Here is a 19,773-nt window from a genome sequence, read left to right on the forward strand (position 1 = left end):
ATAGATTTAAGGTTGGAGGGGCCAGATACGAACATGAAGGGCAACTTTTTCATTCAGTGGGGAGCAGGTATATGGAACGAGCTGCCTGAGGAGGTAGTTGAGACAGATATTATAACAACATTTAAAAGACACTTGAGCAGGTACATGGATAGGAATGGTTTAGATGAATATGGGCCAAATTTGGGCAAGCTTAGATGGGCATCTTAGTTGGCCTAGGCAAGTTGTGCTGGAGAGCATGTTTGCACGCTGTATTTCTCTATGACACCATAACTTACCTTCTTTGGCAATTCATGATTGATTGAATCATCCACCCTTTAGAATCTTTCCTCCTGATTTGGATATATTTTTGCTGGGAGTTATGAATCAGTTCATGAAATGTTTGCTTGTCCACCATTTTATTTGATATTTTTACAGTCCACCTTCGCCAACTTTGACTAAACTCTTCAATTGAGATAATGTCTGTCACTTTTCCCAATTGCATGCTCTCTATCTGCGTTCGAGGCTCTTGCAAATTATGCATCAGGGCATCTAGATCACCTGCATCTTAGAGTTCTGCCATCTCATATTTTGGGCAACAGTTTCTTTTTCAATCGAACTTTCACCCGAAAACTGGATGAGACACCGCTTTGCTGAGGAAATTCATGTCCAAATAACTTACATTATTTTTTCAGATTGACCATACAGATCGTTTTTCAACCACTTGCACTTTATTAGTGCTATATATTAGTGCTCAGTTAACCTACTGAAAGAGCTGAAGCCCCATACAGAAAAGCAAATTTCCTGCATTTATGGCAACTCAAAGCAGATAAATTTTACAGACAAAACTGGAGGTGAAGCAGAACTTTGTTGGTATTTTTAAAAGATATTTTTCTTTTTCACTGAGATCTGCATTGTATTTATTTCTGATTTGGAATGAATTTTAATGACATCCAACACTAAATTAGAACTATAACAACATAAGTAATAAAAGTGGTCTCTTGAATCTGCTCCACTATTCAATAAGATCATGGCTGGTCTTTTACCCAGCATACCATTTCTGCAGTAATCTTCCATTCATTGATTCTTTTAAATATTAAAATGTAATGATCTCTATCTTGAATATATTCAGCGACTGAGCTTTCTCAACCCCACTTGGTAGAGAAATCTCATTGTTCACCATCTTCTCATTTCAAGTCCTGAATGTTCAACCACTTGTATTGAAACTCTCAACATTGATTTTGGACAATTTTCATAAGAATTTGCTTTTTTCAAAGAATCACCTCACACTCTTCTAAACCCAATAGCATTAGCCCAATCTTCTGTTTCTCTTTACATATGACAATCTCCCCATTCCAGGAATTAATCAGCCAAAACTCTCAATCACGAACATCTTTCCTTAGGTAGGAGACGGGATGTGCACACAATATTCAGGCTTCAGTCTCCCCATGGTGGGAATTAATTTCAGTCAGATGTCTTTCCTCTTGTATGCAAATTCACTTGCAATAGAGGCCAATACACCATTTACCATCCTAACGTTCTGGGAACTTTCAGTGATTTGTGTATGGCAACACCTTTTAATTAATCACTATTTAAAATTGTTTTTTTAAAAAAGGAAGGTGGTACAATTGGAGGTTTATTATGCCAACTTCCATTTGAAATTAAGTTGCCACTCAGACTTTACTGTCTGTCCCCAGGATACAGAGAACCAGTGAAATTAGCTTTCTGTATGAGACTCAGTCAATTTCAGGTATGGAAGGCTCCAAAGTTTTGATTAAAGGTTGGTTGGCATTGTACAATCCAATGGAAATTTGGATAATTTGGATCAAGCAAATTCTGGGCCAATTTATCTTTAATAGCAGTGCTGAATTAGAGAAAATAAGAGGTGTCATTTCTCTTCAGATGTTAATTTGTTAATTAAATGGGAAATCATTTAATACACTGTGTTTATAAAGCTAAACTTGAAATATTAAACAATTAAATGTTCTTGTTGAATTATTCTTGTTGAATATCCTACATATTTCTAAATATTGTGCAACTAAGACTTAACCACTGCTGAATAATTTACTTGATCCTCTATGCACACACAAAGGAAATTGTAAATTACCTTAAATCTCTGTTTTTCTGGGCTTAGGCTCTCGGAAGATGGTCCTGTTGAGCTGCCAGGGGACGGTAAATTGCTGGAAGAGTGGTATCTTTTACCACTTTCTCCAAACCAGGATAAAAGTACACAAGGTGGGATGGAGGAGGATGATTCTCCTGCTGAAAGGTTGCTTGTTGAGCTTTCGAGCGCATCATTGGCGAACCTGCCATTTCAAGTAAAAGAATGTTACAAATCTAAGGTTCTAAAGTTTCTACAAGATTCTCTCTCACCAATAAATGCTGCATTCCACTGTTTCAATTACAGAGGGGAAAGGCGTTCATTCTTCAGGCTATTTCCCAACATTCAAATCTGCAAGATACCTGCTCTACTAAGTTACTTCGAGCAACAATTTATTTAAAGCAACTTTTTAAGTGAATTGAATTTTTGGTCGCAATTCTGAGTTCTCAAGAACCAACATTTTCACAGTTTCTTGGCAACATTACTACTACCAGTAGTAGGGGAATCAAAAATCAGGTGACATAGGTTTAAGGTGAGGAGGAGAAAGATTTAATAGAAACCTGAAGGGCAACTTCTTTTTGCTACACAAAGAGTGGTAGGTATATGGAACGAGCTGCCAGATGAGGTAGGTACTGCCAATCTTAAAAAAAATATTTGGACAGGTTTAGAAGGATATGGGCCAAATGCAGGCAGGTGGGACTAGTACAGATGGGGCACGTTGGTCGGTGTGGGCAAGTTGGGCCGAAGGGCCTGTTTCCAATCTGATTGACTCTATGACATTCTATAGCCTGACACTCCATGAAATTGAATGAATAAATGAATGAATGAATAGGTTTATTGGCCAAGTATGCATATACAAGGAATGTGCCTTGGTGCTCCACTCACAAATGACAACACAAACATACAGTTAACAATTAAGAATAAAGCATAAACACATCAAAACAATAAGGATACACCATTACGGTCTAAACATGTGGGTGAAATTAATCAGAGAAAAAAGAGACTACAGACTTTGGTTATTGAGTCGAACTATCACTCGTGGAAAAAAGCTGTTTTTATGTCTGACTGTGGCTGCTTTGACAGTCCGGAGTCACCTTCCAGAGGGAAGTACTTCAAAGAGTTTAAGGTCAGGGTGAGAGGAGTCAGAGATAATCTTGCTCGCTTGCTTCCTGGCCCTTGCAGTGTACAGTTCGTCACAGTGTACAGTTCGTGGATAGCCTGGGTTTGTTCCCATTGGAGCATAAAAAAATGACTGGTGACAATATAGGGGTTTATAAAATTATGAAGTGCATAGATAGGGTTCATAACATACGCGTCTTTTTTCAAGGTAGGCAAGTCGAAAACGAGCAGGTATAAGTTTAAGGTGATTGTCTATAATGATAATAATGTCCAATAAATGCAGGCTTTGGTCACACAAATCATTTTCAGAGGTCCTCTACCAGCCTTGAGATATATGCAAATATCTTAACATTAGATATTAAAATGAAAAGATATTAGATATATATCAATAGACTGCATAGAAAGGTTTCATCCAGATTTTCAATCTTTGTCAATTAAAACCAAAGCTGGTCACTAAACACTTATATGGAGAAATATTTTTTTTATTACCAGTATTTTCTTGACAAAATAATAATTCTGAAAATATTAAGAACAAAATAAATAATGTATTAACTGTGCGTTACTTATCAAGAAGAAGAAATAAATGCTTATTTTGCAAGGCTAGGTTTTAGGTCTGATGAAGGGTCCTTGATCTAAAATATCGACTTTTGATTCTCGCCCAGTAATGCTGCCTGACATGCAGGGCACATCCAGCATCCTTTATTTTTGTTGCAATTGCACTTGCAATTTTTGTTGATTTAAAAACAGTGACCAATGCACAGAAAGTACTTTGAACTGTCTCTCCAATCAACCATGCACAATGATCTGATCTATACTTGGTTGAAACAGCTTTAATTTCACCATTTGGTGTAATAATGAAATATAGAATGCTTCGATACTGTAATAAACTAAAAAAATATATTTTATGCATGTAAAAACTCAGGAGGCACTGAACATTAAACATTAAATTTACCGATCTCAGAAGGAAAATGCAGTCAAGATGCAAGATAAAAACAGCAATGTTTTTGTATGGAAAAGAAATGCATTGATACCAAAGTATGTATTTTCACTATTACCAGTGCTCAACAAATGGTTAACTTCCAAAGATGTACTTTTCTACTCTCTCCTTTACTTCATGATTATTTTAAGGAACTGCCTCCTGAATAAAAGAATTATCCTCGGTGAAAGTCTGAAACAGTAACTGTTCCCAAAGGACATGGTCAGTGCTATTCATGGTTTGATAAAATTCTCTCATTTAAAAAAGGAAATGACATGATCATTTTTCAGGGAACCTAGAAGGTGAAAATGCTCCAAACTCTTTGGTGAAGTGCACTGCAGGATACCTGCTTCCAGATGAAAGTCTATTGGCTTCTTTCCTTTTGTCCTTCTGTTTTTTCCCTTTACTTGAAGTTTTTTGTGATGGAAACCTGCAATAAATTGGCCATGTTACAATCTGGTTTGAAGATGTTCATAGATCACTAAAACTCATTTTTCATGGTTATTATTCAATAATTTTGATAAAAAAGGAAACTGAAAATGAAGTTATAAGATAGAAAAAAAAAAATAATATTTTTAAAATGTCCCACTTTTGGAATTGAAATCAAACAAGAACAAAGCTGCAATAAGGAGCTAGTTGATTTCTGACTAGGGTAGAGGTTGTATCATATAGATGCCAAGTATTATTGTAGATAAGACTCAGCAAATTGATTTTCCAGAGTTAATTTGATTACCGAAGGGTGTTGAAAGAATCCGGAACTTTAGGTGAGTTGGGGGAGAATGGAAGTTTGTGTTGGCATGCACTTCACTCTCAAGGTGCAGGGCGATAAAATGGCATTATATGTCATGCGAACGTATCACAAAATCCCATAAAGTTCACATTGTTTTATTTCTCTGGTGTAAAGACACATGATGTCATTTTCAGCACTATTGATCTATTATAAAATCTTCACTAGTAGATACTAAATATCACAAATGTGATTGGGAGCTTGGTTTTAAAAAGACATATCGACAATATCAGCAGCATTCTACCCGATGCTGGAGAGATGCTGCTTCAGAAAAGCATAGTGTAATGATGGAGAAGAGGATGAATAGTGGTCCAGGGGTTGAGAGGGATCTGAATAAGATCGTGGTGAATATTAGCCACGATTATCTTTTATGTGAAGGGGGCTTCAGGGAGGGCCAACCTAAACTCTTGTGACAGGAGTTTCCAACAGAGGCTTCTGTTAGTAGTAAGAATATAAAAATAACAGATTTAGTCCCACACACTTGTTTGCCTTTTCAATAAGAGGGGAATCCTTTCCTTTTAGCTCCACTTTCCTGTACCAATGATATATCCCTCCTTTCATTTAACAGCAAAACCCCTCTTGACCATACTAACTGCCCTTTCACATTCCATGTGAAGATATACGTTACTTAGAGAAATCTACACGTCCCACCTGCCTGCATTTGGCCGATATCCCTCCAAACCTGTTCTATCCATGTACCTATCTAGTTGTTTCTTAAACGTTGCGATAGTCCCTGACTCAACTACCTCCTCTGGCACCTCGTTCCATACACCCACCACTTTGTGTGTAAAAGGATACCCCTCAGATTCCTATTAAATCTTTTCCACCTCATCTTAAACCTATGTCCTCTGGTTCTCGATTTGCCTACTTTGGGCATCTACCCGATCTATTCCTCTCATGATTTTATACACCTCTAAGAGATCACCCCTCATCCTCCTGCACTCTAAGGAATAGAGTCCCATCCTGTTCAAACTCTCCCTATAGCTCAGACCTTCGAGTCCAGGCAACATCCTTGTATGGGCGGCACAGTGGCGCAGCGGTAGAGTTGCTGTCTTACAGCACCAGAGACCCGGGTTCGATCTCGACTATGGGTTCTGTCTGTATGGAGTTTGTACATTGTCCCTGTGCCTGCATGGGTTTTCTCCGAGATCTTCGGTTTCCTCCCACACTTCAAAGACGTAGAGGTTTGAGGGTTAATTGGCTTTGTATAAGTGTAAATTGTCCCTTGTATGGGTAGGATAATGTTAATGTGCTGGGATCGATGGTCGGTGCGGACTCGGTGGGCCGAAGGGCCTGTTTCCGCGCTTTATCTCTAAACGAAAAAACTAAACTAAGCTAAATATCTTCTCTGTACCCTTTCCAACTTGACAACATCTTTTCTATAACATGGTGCCTAGAACTGAACTCTAAATGCGGCCTCACCAACATCTTACATAACTGCAACATGACCTCCCAACTTCTATAATCAATACTCTGACTGATGAAGGCCAATGTGCCCAAAGCCTTTTTGAACGCTATCTACCTATGACACTACCTTCTTTCAGAAGTAGATCCTTCTTTGGGGAAGACGACTAGACTGGCACATAAGATTTTAGTTGCCGTCATTCCACGGCCCAATGTAACTTTAAAAAAAAATAATCTTGTACTCTGATCCTTTTGCAATCAAGGACAACATACAACTTAGTTAATTACTTGTCGCATTTGCACATAATTGCATTGATTCATGTCTAAAGGCACATCTTGTAATTGTCCTTTTACTTAAGTATTCTGCTCTGTCCATGACTGCAAAAGATTTTAGAGAGTTATAAACAGTCTCTCACATAAATCAACCTTTCTTTCACCTATTCCATTTATATTTTGTGAGGTAAGATACTTAGACCCTATTGTCACTGTTAATTTAAACAGATGATTTAAAATATATAATAATTGCTATAATATGAATTGGAAAATAGAAATAGAAACCTACCCAAAATCATGAAACTTTTGAAGCTTTGTGCTCTCTTTCTGAATAAAAGATCTGACTTTCTTTGAAGAAACAGCTCTGCTGTCATCTGGAAAAAAAAATGCTATTTTAGATGCAAGGCACAATAACGAAGCCCTTAGTCTGAAGAAGGGTCTCGACCCGAAACGTCACCCATTCCTTCTCTCCTGAGATGCTGCCTGACCTGCTGAGTTACTCCAGCATTTTGTGAAATAAAGCCCTTAGAAATCAATGGACCAAGAAAACAAATTATTAAGTCAGATTTGGTCAATTTTAGGATATGTGCCTAGAGCGTCATAATCCACTGCTGCAAGTTTCCATTTATTCTTTTTAGAATGAGAAGAATAATACCAAGAAAATGTCCAAAACTTATCAAAAGTGGAAACCACAAAATTCTAGTTTAAAATTACAGTCACATTCATATAAGATAACTTTCCCAATTTAATACTTAAAATTAGTTATCATCTCTATAAAATAGAATTGAATTGATACAATACAGCCAATTAAACAATTATCAGCTTTCTCTTAAAATTATAGCAACTTAAATTATCACAATAATAAGTTCACAAAGCAAATGTTAGATCTTCAGGGACATTGTGGGTCTCATCTACCTGCAGATTTTCTCATTTTGCTATGGTTGTCCACATGATGCAATGGAGGCAAAGCGGCAATGTGGCAGGATTTTGAAGGCGATGAAGTTGGAGTCCCTCCCACAGTATCCTGAGAAGAGTCCTCTGATGGTGGTTGATGGTTATGGTCTCCCAGAATTTGATTTTCCACTGTAGTATCAAACGTGAAGACTGTATTGCTGACTACTGGAGACAATGATGATGCTCCAGAATCTGATGCCGGTGAACATGTCCTCAAAGACGTTCCCAAAGGAGATCTGGAAATATGCATAGGGCTTCCAAAACTATCTGTAGGCTTGTGTAGGGAGAAATACAAAAGGCATATGAATTTTTGAAAAGCATAGAAAATGGCAATCCAAGATCATAACATGGGAGCAAATGGGAACAATTGAATTCTGTGCAGAAATATAGATGTGAACTCCAGAGTCAGAGCTATATAGCATGAAATAGGTCCTTCATCTAACTCGTCGATGCGATCATAATGCCATCCTGATCTGGTCCCATTAGTTTGCATTTGGCCCATATCTCTCTAATCCTTTCCTATCCATGAAGCTGTCCAAACGTCTTTGAAATGTTGCAATCTTTACCACTTTCTTGGGCAGATTGTTCCATATAACCTGTGTATGAAAAACCTTCTCTTCGAATTCCCTTTAAATCTGTCCTCTCACCTTAAAACTATGCCCTCTAATTTTAGACTCTCTTAACTGGGAAAAAGACTGTGACCATCCACATTATTTATGCTCCTCATGATTTTATAAAACCTCTATCAGATCACCCCTCTGCCTCCTTTGCTCCAGGGTAAACAGTCTCAGCCTATCCAATCCCTTTCACCAGGCCCTCCAGCAACATCCTTGTGAAACTTTTCTGCATCCTGTCTGGCTTAATCATAACCTCCAAAAGTATGGCAACCAGAGATAAAGATGGGAAACCTTTATTGTGTGGTGTTATGAATAGAAATCATTAATTCCATTGATTTTGTGATCACCACAATAAGATCCACTTGGTCAGAAAGAAAATAAATGAAGAAAAATTACCACATGCTTCTCTGTAATCTACAAAGAGTATCATGAATAAAAATGTACATGTTCCCCACTGAACAGGCATCTTTGGCCATAGAAAATATGGGGCTTGCCAATATGGGAGTTCAACATATATTTCACAAATTCAAGTAAACAATTGGTATACAATTTGAAATACCTTAAACATTAAATGAAAAGTAATGAAGTTTAGAGTTCTTGACCTGGAATTTCCTAGAACTATCAGTATAAAACTGCATGAACATATTGTGTTGTTCCTTCTCGTCCATCATTTCTTCAGGCTATAAAATGTAATTGATTTTCTGTTTTACACAGAATTATTGAAATTGATAAATTTTGATTGTTTGCATATATTTCAAAAAATCTAAGAGACATACTCCACATGTCATCTTGACAGAATTAGTGCACCTAATGTTTGTATACTACACCACACTTTCATGAAGAAATGAGCAGTTGGAATCATCTTCCGGAAGGACTGTTCTAACAATTATTCAATGGGAAGAGCAATAGAAAGATGTATGAAGAGTATCCATGCCACAAGTAGTTACTCAGTGTTGATGGAACTACATTTACAATTGTTTCATACAAATTTTCATTCCAGCACTGGAAAATGAGCTTCATGTGGAAACTTCAGGCAATATCAATGAAAAAAAACAGGAAAATTTGTTTTTTGTACTCTTTAGTGTAAATGCAATTATACTTTATACATTTATACTTTTTTTCTACAAATTCAATTGAGGAAATTCAGAGCCTATGTTCAGATAACTTGAAATTTCTGGAATAATTTTCGAGAGTCACAAAACAAGATTGAATGGTCAAATAGTGCTCTGTAGTATCTAACTACATACACTCAATAGAATTTCACGAAAAAGCTCAATAGTCATATCTATATACAACAGTTAAATCACAAATCTAAATCTGACACAGAAACTCTCAAATCTGAAATTTGAAGTTAAATTTCTTCTTCAGTGCTTTTTGGCATAGTCAATTACATAATAATTTTGCTTAATCAAGGATTTAGGGGCCTCGGGGGCATTTATTTAAATGCGATACATATATAAAGGGCAGTGAATGGCCAAGTCACCAAAATCACTTTTAAAGGCAACACATCAAATGGATTTCTCCCAATTTAAAAATGTGCTTTGTCAACAATTTTACAGCTCTCCATAATTTGAAAGCTAGCTGCACCTATTGAATTTAATAAAATTAAGGAAATAAAAGTATCTAAGGAATTGAAATAAAATTGTGTTTTGTGGATTTTCTAAACATATTACTCAATAGACTTCCTATTAAAAATTAAATGCATGTTAAATGTTGTGGACAAAATCTGACTAAGAAACATAAACGAGGACATTTGTGATTCAATGCTACTCTTCAGAATATAACCAATAGTACCCTCCTCGACCATCATGGCTTAGTATTGCTACCATTAAATCTTTTAAATTGCTTTTAATTGTGAAGGCATAATATCAAAATTTGAAAATAACACAAAGAATGAAAATTGCGGATAACACGAAGAGGACAGAAATCAATTTCAGGAAGACAAACACATTAGTAGATTGGGTTGATACATACCAGATGAAATTTAGTGTTGAGAAATGTGAGGTGATGCATTTTGGGACAAAGAATAAGAGGACATACATATTAACAGTAAAACATTAAAAGGAATAGACAGACTTTGGGATTTAGATACATAAATGTTTCAAATTCAAAACAAAAACATGTTGATAAAACCATTAAAAGGACAAAAGCTATTTCAGATTTTATAAATAAGAACGCAGAAGCAAAAAGTAAAGAGAAAGCGTTAAACCTACAATATTAGTATAAATTGTTAAAATAAATTAGAACATCATGTTATTCATTTTAGGAAAATATAATTACCAAAAAACCTATATTTTGGAGCATAAGAAATAGATTAAGTTAATTATATGGTCCCTGAAAACATAAATTCATAGTATTCTAGGAAACAGGTCCTTCAGCCCAACTCATCTTTTTAAAACCTTTTCTGCCCCTCTCCAACTTAATTATGTCCTTCCTTTAGTGTGGCAACAAAAACTGTACACCATACTCCAAGTGTAGTCTAACTGTAATATGACATACCAACTCTCGTATTCAGTGCCACGGCCAATGAAGACAAGGGTACCATTTGTCTTCTTCACCACCCTATTTACCTTCACGTCGCTTTCAACGAACTATACATTTTTTACCCCAAGCTCTCCATTCAAATACACTTTCCATTCATTATGTATATCCTAGCCTGGTTTAAGTTTCCAAAAAGTATCACTTCTCATTTGTCAGAGTTAAATTTCATCTGCTATTCCAGTCTTCTTTCCCAATTGATTAATATTCTGCTGCAGCCTTTCATTATACCACCAATTTTAGAGGCATTGGCACGCTTACTAATCACGACATCTTCATTCTCATCCTAATCATTAATACATGACAAACAATAGGGGACACTGATCTGCACAGTACACCACTGGTCACAGGCTTCCAATCTGAAAAACAACCTTCCATTATCACCTTCTGAATCCTTCCACCAAGCCAATTTCGTGTCCACTTGATCCCACGTGAACCAATGTTTCAGACCAGGCTACCAATGTAATGTCTACCATTCTGCCCTCAACAATCCTGTTCAAAAAACAATTTCAAATTTGAAATATAATTTCCCATGCACAAAGTCACGCTGACTACCCATACTCAGTCCTTGCCTTTATAAATACAAATAAATCTTGACTCTAAGATTCTCTTCCAGTAACTTTCCCACCATGCTGCCAGGCTCACCGGCCTATATTTTCCTGCTTTGTTCTTGCAGTCCTTCTAAAATGAAGACACAGCATTAGCCACCTTCTAGTACTTCACCTGTGGCTAATGAAGATATAAAATCAGGCACAGCCCCAGGAATTTCTTCCCTTGCTTCCTACAACATCATAGGATATATTTGGAAAGGGCCAGGGAATTTATCCAATTATATGTGCTTCAAGCCCAGCAACTTTCATAATATGTTTCAGAACAACATTATCCTTTCCTGAATTTCGCAGCTTCCATGAGCTTCTCCATAGTAAATACAGATGAAAGGCCTTGCTCATTCCTCATGGCTCAATGATTGTGAGTGTCATTACCACTCAAGGGTCACGACCCAAGGCAAGGATCATTACCACACTGTCCCTTAAAGCACATATTCTCTCACTAACTAGACTGTTGCTCCTAATGTACATATAAACTTTTAGAATTCTCCTTTATTTTACCTGCCAAGAATATTTCAAGTCAAGAGTGTTTTACTGTCATAAGTCCCAGGTAGAACAATGAAATTCTTACTTGCTGCAGCACAACAGAATATGTAAACATAGTACACCGTAAACAATATAATAAAAGAGAAAAAAAAGTTAAGTGAAAAAATTTCATCTTCCTTGTTTTGTCTTTCTAATTTCCTTAAGTGTATTCCTACATCCCTTATGCCCGTGAAGGGACTCTCTTGATTCTAGCTACCAAAAACTGACTAGGCGATCAATATTACTCATCAGCCAGGGTTGCCTTATTCCTGCCAGGTGTGCTCTTCACTTTAATATGCTTCACTATTCAATAAGATCATGCCTGATGTTATGCCCCTGTTGTACCCCTGTACAATGACAATAAAGATATATTGTATTATATTGTATTGTATGCATAATCCACTTTACTGTCCAATTCCCAAATCTTTGTAAATAAACTGATACATCAGTTTAGTCAACCAACATGCACAATCATCGAAACAAAAGCAAAGAACACATGAAAACAAATGACAAGCATGCATGAAAATGGGAAAGGTGTAAAAACTACTGCCTACAGTTTGATCCTCTTCATGTTGGTGAGAATATATGCAACTTAAGTCTGCTTTAGCAAACATTTTCATTCTAACTGGTGCAGTACAAGCCACTAATGACTCATCCCTTATTCTTAGTTCCCCATTATTGCTTTTCTGAGTTTGTCCTTATTCTTTGATCCAGCTGTTATGAAAGGTCAAGATGTGGTGTCACAGCTTTGTCTTGGATCTCACCCTCTAGTCTAGATTCTGACCAGATGTTAGCTATATCCTCATTTTCATACTGGCCTTAGTACGGTTATGACATTTTGGGCATCACAAAGTCGGAGCTAAAAGAGGATCAGAGCCGGGAGCTGATCATCCAAGGAGAAACATCCTATCGGAAAGAAAGGGTGGGTGACACTGCAGGTAAGCAATAAAATTCAATCCTTAGCCAGAAACAACATAGGGTCAGAGATAGAGAATCCTTGTAGCTACAATTATAAATCTACAAGGATAAAAAGACTGATGCGAGTTATATACAGGCTTCTGAAAAGTGGCCAGGATGTAGAGTACAAAATACATCAGGAGATAGAAAACGCATGTAAGAAAGATAATGTTTAAGTGGTCATGGGAGATTTCAATATGCAGACAGGCTGGTAAAAATCAGATTAGTATTAAATCCCAACAGAAGAAATTTGTAGAATGCCTATAAATGCTTTGTAGAGCAGCTTGTGATTGAACCTACAAGGGAAAAGTCAATTCTGGATTTAGTGTGATGCATTGAACCAGATTAGAGAGCTTAGGGTGAACAAACTCCAGTGATTATTTCAACCTCCAGTTTGAGAGACAAATGCTGAAATCTGTTGTATCAGTATTACTGTTGAGTAAAAATAATTAGAGAGGCATGAGGGAGGAGCTGGCTAAAGTTGATTGGAAAGAGCCCTTAGCTGTAATGACAGTGGAGCAGCATTGGCATGAGTTTTTGGGAGCAATTTGGAAAATGCAGGATCTTTTCATCTTAAAGAGGAAGAAACACACTAAGGGGGGAATGAGGCAACCAGTGCTGACAAAGGAAGTCGAAGACAGCACAAAATCAAAAGAGAAGATGTATAATATGCAAAGATAACGGGAAGATAGAGGATTGGGAAGCTTTTAAATACCAGGGGAGGGAAGATGAAATGTGAAGGTAAGCTACCCAATAATATAAAAGAGGATCTTATTGAAACATATAAGATTATTAAGGGATTGGCCACGCTAGAGGCAGGAAACATGTTCCCAATGTTGGCGGAGTCCAGAACCAGGGGCCACAGTTTAAGAATAAAGGGTAGGCCATTTAGAACGGAGATGAGGAAACACTTTTTTACTCAGAGAGTTGTAAATCTGTGGAATTCTCTGCCTCAGAAGGCAGTGGAGGCCAATTCTCTGGATGCTTTCAAAAGAGAGTTACATAGAGCTCTTAATGATAGTGGAGTCAGGGGCTATGGGGAGAGGGCAGGAACAGGATACTGATTGTGGATGATCAGCCATGATCACATTGAATGGCGGTGCTGGCTCAAAGGGCCTATTGTCTATTGATACCAAATGTTTTTTTCAGAAATATAAAGAATAGAAGAGAGGCAAGAGTTCACATTGAACCACATGAAAATGATGCTTAAGTAGTAGTAGTTGGAGTAGTGGGGACCAAATAAATGGCGGACGGACCAAATAAATTTATTGTGTCAGTCTTCAGTGGAAGTCATCAGTAACATGCCAGAAATTCAAAAAATCAGGTGCAGAAGTGAGTGCAGTCACTTTTACTAAGGAGAAGGTGCTTACAAAACTGAAAGAACTTAAGGTGAATAAATCACTCGGACTACATGGACCACACCCCAAGGTTCTGAAAGAGGTAGCTGTAGAGATTGTGGAAACATTGCAAATGATCTTTCAAGAATCACTGGGAACAGGAATGAATGGTTCCAGAGGACCGAAAATTGCAAATGTGATTCCACTGTTTAAGAAGGGAGCAAGGCAAAAGAAAGGGCATTACAGACTAATTGGCCTGACTTCAGCAGTTGATAAGATCTCAGTCCATTAATAAGGATGTGGTTTCAGGGTACCTAGAATTACATGATAAAAAAGGCTGATGTCAGCATAGTTTCATTAAGGGGAGATCTTGCCTGACAAATCTGTTGGAATTCTTTGAGGGACGAACAGGCAGGGTACATAAAGGAGAGTCAGTGGATGTTATTCACTTGGATTTTCAAAGGCCATTGATAAAATGCCACATGTCAGGCTGCTAAACAAGATTGAAGCCCATGGAATTAAAGGCATAACACTAGCACGATTGACTAACTGGCAGAATGCAAAGAGTGGGAATAAAAGGGTTGGCTGCCAGTGACTAGTGGTGTTCCGCAGGGGTCGGTGTTGGATCCGCTACCTTTCATGTTATATGTTAATAATCTGCAGGATGCAATTGATGGCTTTGTGGCCAAATTTGTGGATGATACGAAGATAGTAGAGGGGTAGGCGGTGTTGAGTAAGCAGATAGTCTGCAGAAGCACTTGGATGGGGTAGGAGAATGGACAACAACGTGGTAAATGGAATTAAGCATAACAAACTGTGTATGGTCATGCACTTTGGTAGAAGGAATAAAGGTGTAGACTATTTTCTACATGGGAAGAGTATTCAGAAATTGGAGGTACAAAGCGAATTGGGAGTGCTGGTGCAGGATTTTCAAAAAGTTGATTTGCAGGCTGGGTCGGCAATGTTAGCATTCATTTTGTGAGAATAAGAATATAAAAGCCAAGATGTAATGCTGAGACTATAAGGTGCTGGTCACACCACATTTGGAATATTGTGAGTAGCTTTGGGCCCATATTCTAAAGGATTTGCTGGTGTTGTAGAGGGTCCAGAGGAAGTTTACAAGAATGATCCCACGGATAATTGGGTTAACGTATGAGGAGCGTTTGATGGTTCTGGGTCTGTACTTGCTGGAGTTTAGGATTGTGGGGGGGGGGTCTCATTAAAATCTACCAAATAATGAAAGGCCTAGACAGAGTGGATGCAGAGAGGATGTTTCCAGTAGTGGAAAAGTCTAGGACCAGAAGGCATAGCCTCAGAATAAAAGGGCATACCTTTAGAATGGAGATGAGGAGGGATTATTGTCTATTGTCTATTGAGTGTCTACATCTGAGGAGGCTAGCGTAGCCACGGAGATTGTGGGTCAATTTAGTCTCGGAGGATGGAGAGAATCCATTTTTTTACCACGTGAGCCACCACAACCACACTCACGCCAGCCACAACCGCACTCACGCCAGACACAACTACAACTACGCCGACCACGACCAAACGGTAACGATCTTTACTGTATTGTTTGAAGAAGAAACGGTTGATAAGAATGAAAAGTTATGAATTACTCTTTTGATTTGTGCTACTTTAATAAAGACCAATTAATCAAGGAGCAGCGATGGGAAGATTTGTTTTTGTTATCTTAGAGTGCGGTGTGTGCGTAAGCTATACCTCCATTCCATCCCCGAGCAGTAATGGCTATCGAAGTTGGACTTTGAGAAGGTATAGAAACTGCCATTACATCTTAGTAAAAAACTTTTCTAAGAGAAGAATCTAAGAAAGACTGTTCTACAAGTAAAATCTGATTCAACAGTGGAACTGAAGAAGAAGCTGAATCTCTGCCAGAGATTAGAGCTGAAATCCTGGAACAAAGAATCTGCCGGTCGAAGGCAAATTGACACGGTCTACACCTGGATCATTGGAAGATTGAAGACTTCATTGACCTTATACCGTGAGTAGTCACAACTGTTTAGTCGTAATTTTAAGTTAAGAAGTTTAAAAACTTAAAAGTCTGTGAGAAAATTCTGCAGAGCTACTGTTGTGATACAGGAAGCTTGTTTATGCTATGAGAAGATAAGAAAACCGAACTCGCAGAGCGACCTTGAAAATAACGATGTTGTGAACTTCTACAAGATAAGGTGCTCAGCTAGCGATTGTTTACCATAGATACTGGCAAGAAGGCTTTCGCAGCCTTGAAAATAATGATGTGTTTTGAAAACATACTCATTCTGTTTTTAATTCTTCTGGTGTTTATGGAACATAGCGAGAAGCACCAATTCATCATGGATCTTCCATCAGGTAAGTATGAAGAACCGCCACAGGAAGGAGATGCGGAGCAAAAATCAAGAAGATATGGAAAGAGAAACGTCAAACTTTTGGAGAAGGGAGAAACAGCTTACCTGGAAAGCTGCCAGAAGGATAGAGGCAAGTTGTGGAAGCAGGTCATTAAATTAATTGAATATCAGAAGGAACTAATGGAATCAGATGAGAATGCGAATATTGTACAATCTGGTCTGGATCAACTACTCAACCTATGCCATGGGGTTGGAGAAAAACAAAACATCAATACTGAGGTTACAACAGACCAAGCCAGAACTAGAATGACACACTCAGTAGTTCCAACAGAGGGTAGAATTTTTTCGATAGTTTCATGGCAGATGTGGAGAAGTGGTTGTCTCGACAGTAGAAGGTGCGATGCAACAAGGTGTTGAAGTGGGAGAAGAAATTACACCTCAGGAGAGTGTCTCGAACGTTTCAACGCAAAGATCAAGACATAAATCTGGTTCTGTAGCCAGTTCAACTACAAGGGTCTCTGCTCAAATGGAAGCCGAAGCTGAGATGGCTGCTCTCTCGCTAGAAGCTGCCATCTTGGAGAAAAAATATGAGATTGAGGTACAAGAAGAACAGCTGAGAAGACAAGCGGAACAGCTGAAGAGGGAGGCTGAGGAACGAGCAGAACAGCTGAAGAGGGAGGCTGAGGAACGAGCAGAACAGCTGAAGAGGGAGGCTGAGAAACGAGATGAACAGCTGAAAAGACAGGCAGAACAGCTGAAGAGGGAGAAGGAACGGCTGGAAATAACCACGAAGCTGGCAGCTGTCGGAGCAAGGAGGGATATACTGGAAGGCCAAAGATCAAAATGCGGCTCGAGAGTATCTCAGAAGAAGAGTTCCTTAGTCCAAGAAGGAGCTACTAAGCCAGAAACAGCAGCTAAAGTCAACCCACAGCCAGAGCCAGTCTGGTCTCGTGACGCAGAACTGGCACTGAGTAAGTGGATGGGCGACAAAACTTCACCAAAGCAACCGGATGCTAGACCGAAGCAACCAATCTTTGGGATGTCTGTTAAGGCTCAAAATGAGCCAACCCAGTACTCTTCTCAGAGGCCTATTCACCAGCCACCTGCGCCCAGCCAGAGACAAACAACTGGGCATGGGACTCGTGACAAAATTTACCCGGATCTCAAAGTGAATTCTATGAATTGGTGAGGTGTCAAATGAGAATCAGAGAGCTCCTAGCTCAATAAAATCCTTCTTCCACCTTACCCCAAATGGAAATTCCTAAATGTGATGGTGATCCTTTGCAATATGAAACTTTCATAATAGCGTTTGAAGAAGGAGTGGAAATGAAAACTACTAGTCACAAAGATTGCTTACGATTTCTGGAGCAATACACAAGCGGATATTCGAACCAGCTTGTTAAAAGTTGTCGACATTTGCCTGCAGATGAGGGCTATCAAACGGCAAGAGAGTTGCTTAAAGAGCATTTTGGTAACAAACAGAAGATTGCTAATGCATACATGAAGAAGGTCTTCGCTTGGTCAGTTATCAAAGAGGAAGATGTGAAGGCTTTGCATGAGTTTGCAATATTTCTAAGGGGTTGTTGTCATTCGATGAGAAATAGCAACCACATGGAAGAAATGAATGTCGTTAGTAATATGAAGGCCATCATTCCAAAACTGCCCGATAGGCTTAGAGAAAAGTGGAGAGATAAAGTAGGCCTGATACAGGAGGTTGACGAAAGAGAGGCTATGCTTCCTGACCTGGTGAACTTCATGGAAAGAGGTATGATTAATGTCAAACCTACGCCATGGGAATATTCAAGATCCGAAACCAGCAAATATCAAAGGCTCTACCTTTACTAAAACAAAGGGAAGATCAGGACCTAAAGAAAGCAGTTTTGCCGCCGCCATAATACCCGTAGAAACGAAGGACAGAATGAAAAGAGATGCATCTACCATTAAGCCACAAGAGTTTTGATTGTCATGTAATGAAGTTGGTTACACTATAAGATGGTGTCAAAAATTTAAGGAGGAATATAAAGAAAAAATTAACTTCTTGAAGGAGAAAGGAATCTGTTATGGATGTTTGAAGAAAGGACACATGGTTAAAGACTGCAAGAGTAGGATAACTTGTACTATGTGCAAACAAGATCATCTTGAATTACTTCACATTGAATAGAGGAATACGGACGAGAAGTCGGAGCAAATGAAACAAAAGAAGCCAGCTACGAGTGATGTTGTTGCCTCACCTCAGATAAATGCACATATTGGGGCCGGGGTAGAAACCTGTATTTTCTCCATCTTACCAGTACAGGTAAGGAGCAGCAAGGGGAATACAGTGTTGCAAACATACGCATTTTTGGACAGTGGAAATTCAGCTACCTTATGCACAGAAAGCTTGATGAGAAGGCTGGACATCACAGGAGCAAAGATTAAGCTTCTCTTGAATACCATAAATGATCAGAAATGCTACGATAGTTATCATATCACAAGTGTGGAAATATCTAGTCTGGAGGAAGACAATTTTATACAATTACCTGATGTGTTTACACATGAGACTATGCCCGTTTCTCATCCAAATATACCTAAGCAAGAAGACTTGAAAAAATGGCCTTACTTGAAAGATATCAAGGTACCTAAAATAAATTCTGATATCGATCTACTTATCGCAACGAATGCTTTGAAGGCATTAGAACCTAGAAAGGTTGTTACCAGTCAAGGGGATGGCCGTTTGCTGTGAGAACCCTACTCAGATGGGTTATCTATGGCTCCTTGAGAAGGAACAACAAAGGCAGGAAAACGAAGAACCATACGGCTGCTGTCGTCAATCGAATATCTATTGTAAATCTAGAGGAATTGTTGACCAAGTAATATAATCACGACTTCAATGAAAGAACCAGCAAGGAATCAGAAAAAATGTCCAAAGAGGTAACTTTTTTGGAAATTATGAATCACTCAGTAAGGATGATAGAAGGACACTATTGCCTAGACTTACCTTTCAAACAAGAAAGTGTTAGTCTGCTGAATAACCGTTGTATTGCAGAACAACGCATTCAGAATCTGAAACGCAAGTTTGGCAAGAATACGAAATTTCATGATGAATATACATATTTCCTCACAGAGATGATTGATAATGGTTATGCCGAAAGGGTGCCAGAAGACCAGGTAAATCAAAGTGATGGAGAGCTTTGGTATATCCCACACCATAGGGTGTATCATTCAAAGGAACTTTAAGAGCGGTCTTCGACTGTGCTAAGATTTTTAACGGTAAGTCACTTAA

General features: G+C 38.4%; 1 protein-coding gene across 5 annotated transcripts in view; it reads right to left on the bottom strand.

Moving 5' to 3' along the window:
• The window catches only part of ppp1r9a (protein phosphatase 1, regulatory subunit 9A), a 127,747-nt gene that overhangs the window by 36,758 nt on the left and 71,216 nt on the right, over positions 1 to 19,773 (bottom strand). For all 5 annotated transcript variants that reach the window (XM_078422570.1, XM_078422560.1, XM_078422551.1 and 2 more), the window contains exons 13-16: positions 7,552 to 7,864; positions 6,926 to 7,010; positions 4,519 to 4,602; positions 2,084 to 2,282 (exon numbers count right to left, since the gene is read on the bottom strand). In XM_078422570.1, the coding sequence (XP_078278696.1) occupies positions 2,084 to 2,282; positions 4,519 to 4,602; positions 6,926 to 7,010; positions 7,552 to 7,864 (681 nt within the window). The remainder of the gene's footprint in view (positions 1 to 2,083; positions 2,283 to 4,518; positions 4,603 to 6,925; positions 7,011 to 7,551; positions 7,865 to 19,773) is intronic.

This window comes from Rhinoraja longicauda, chromosome 2 (genome assembly GCF_053455715.1).
Source record: "Rhinoraja longicauda isolate Sanriku21f chromosome 2, sRhiLon1.1, whole genome shotgun sequence".
Lineage (NCBI taxonomy): Eukaryota > Metazoa > Chordata > Chondrichthyes > Rajiformes > Arhynchobatidae > Rhinoraja > Rhinoraja longicauda.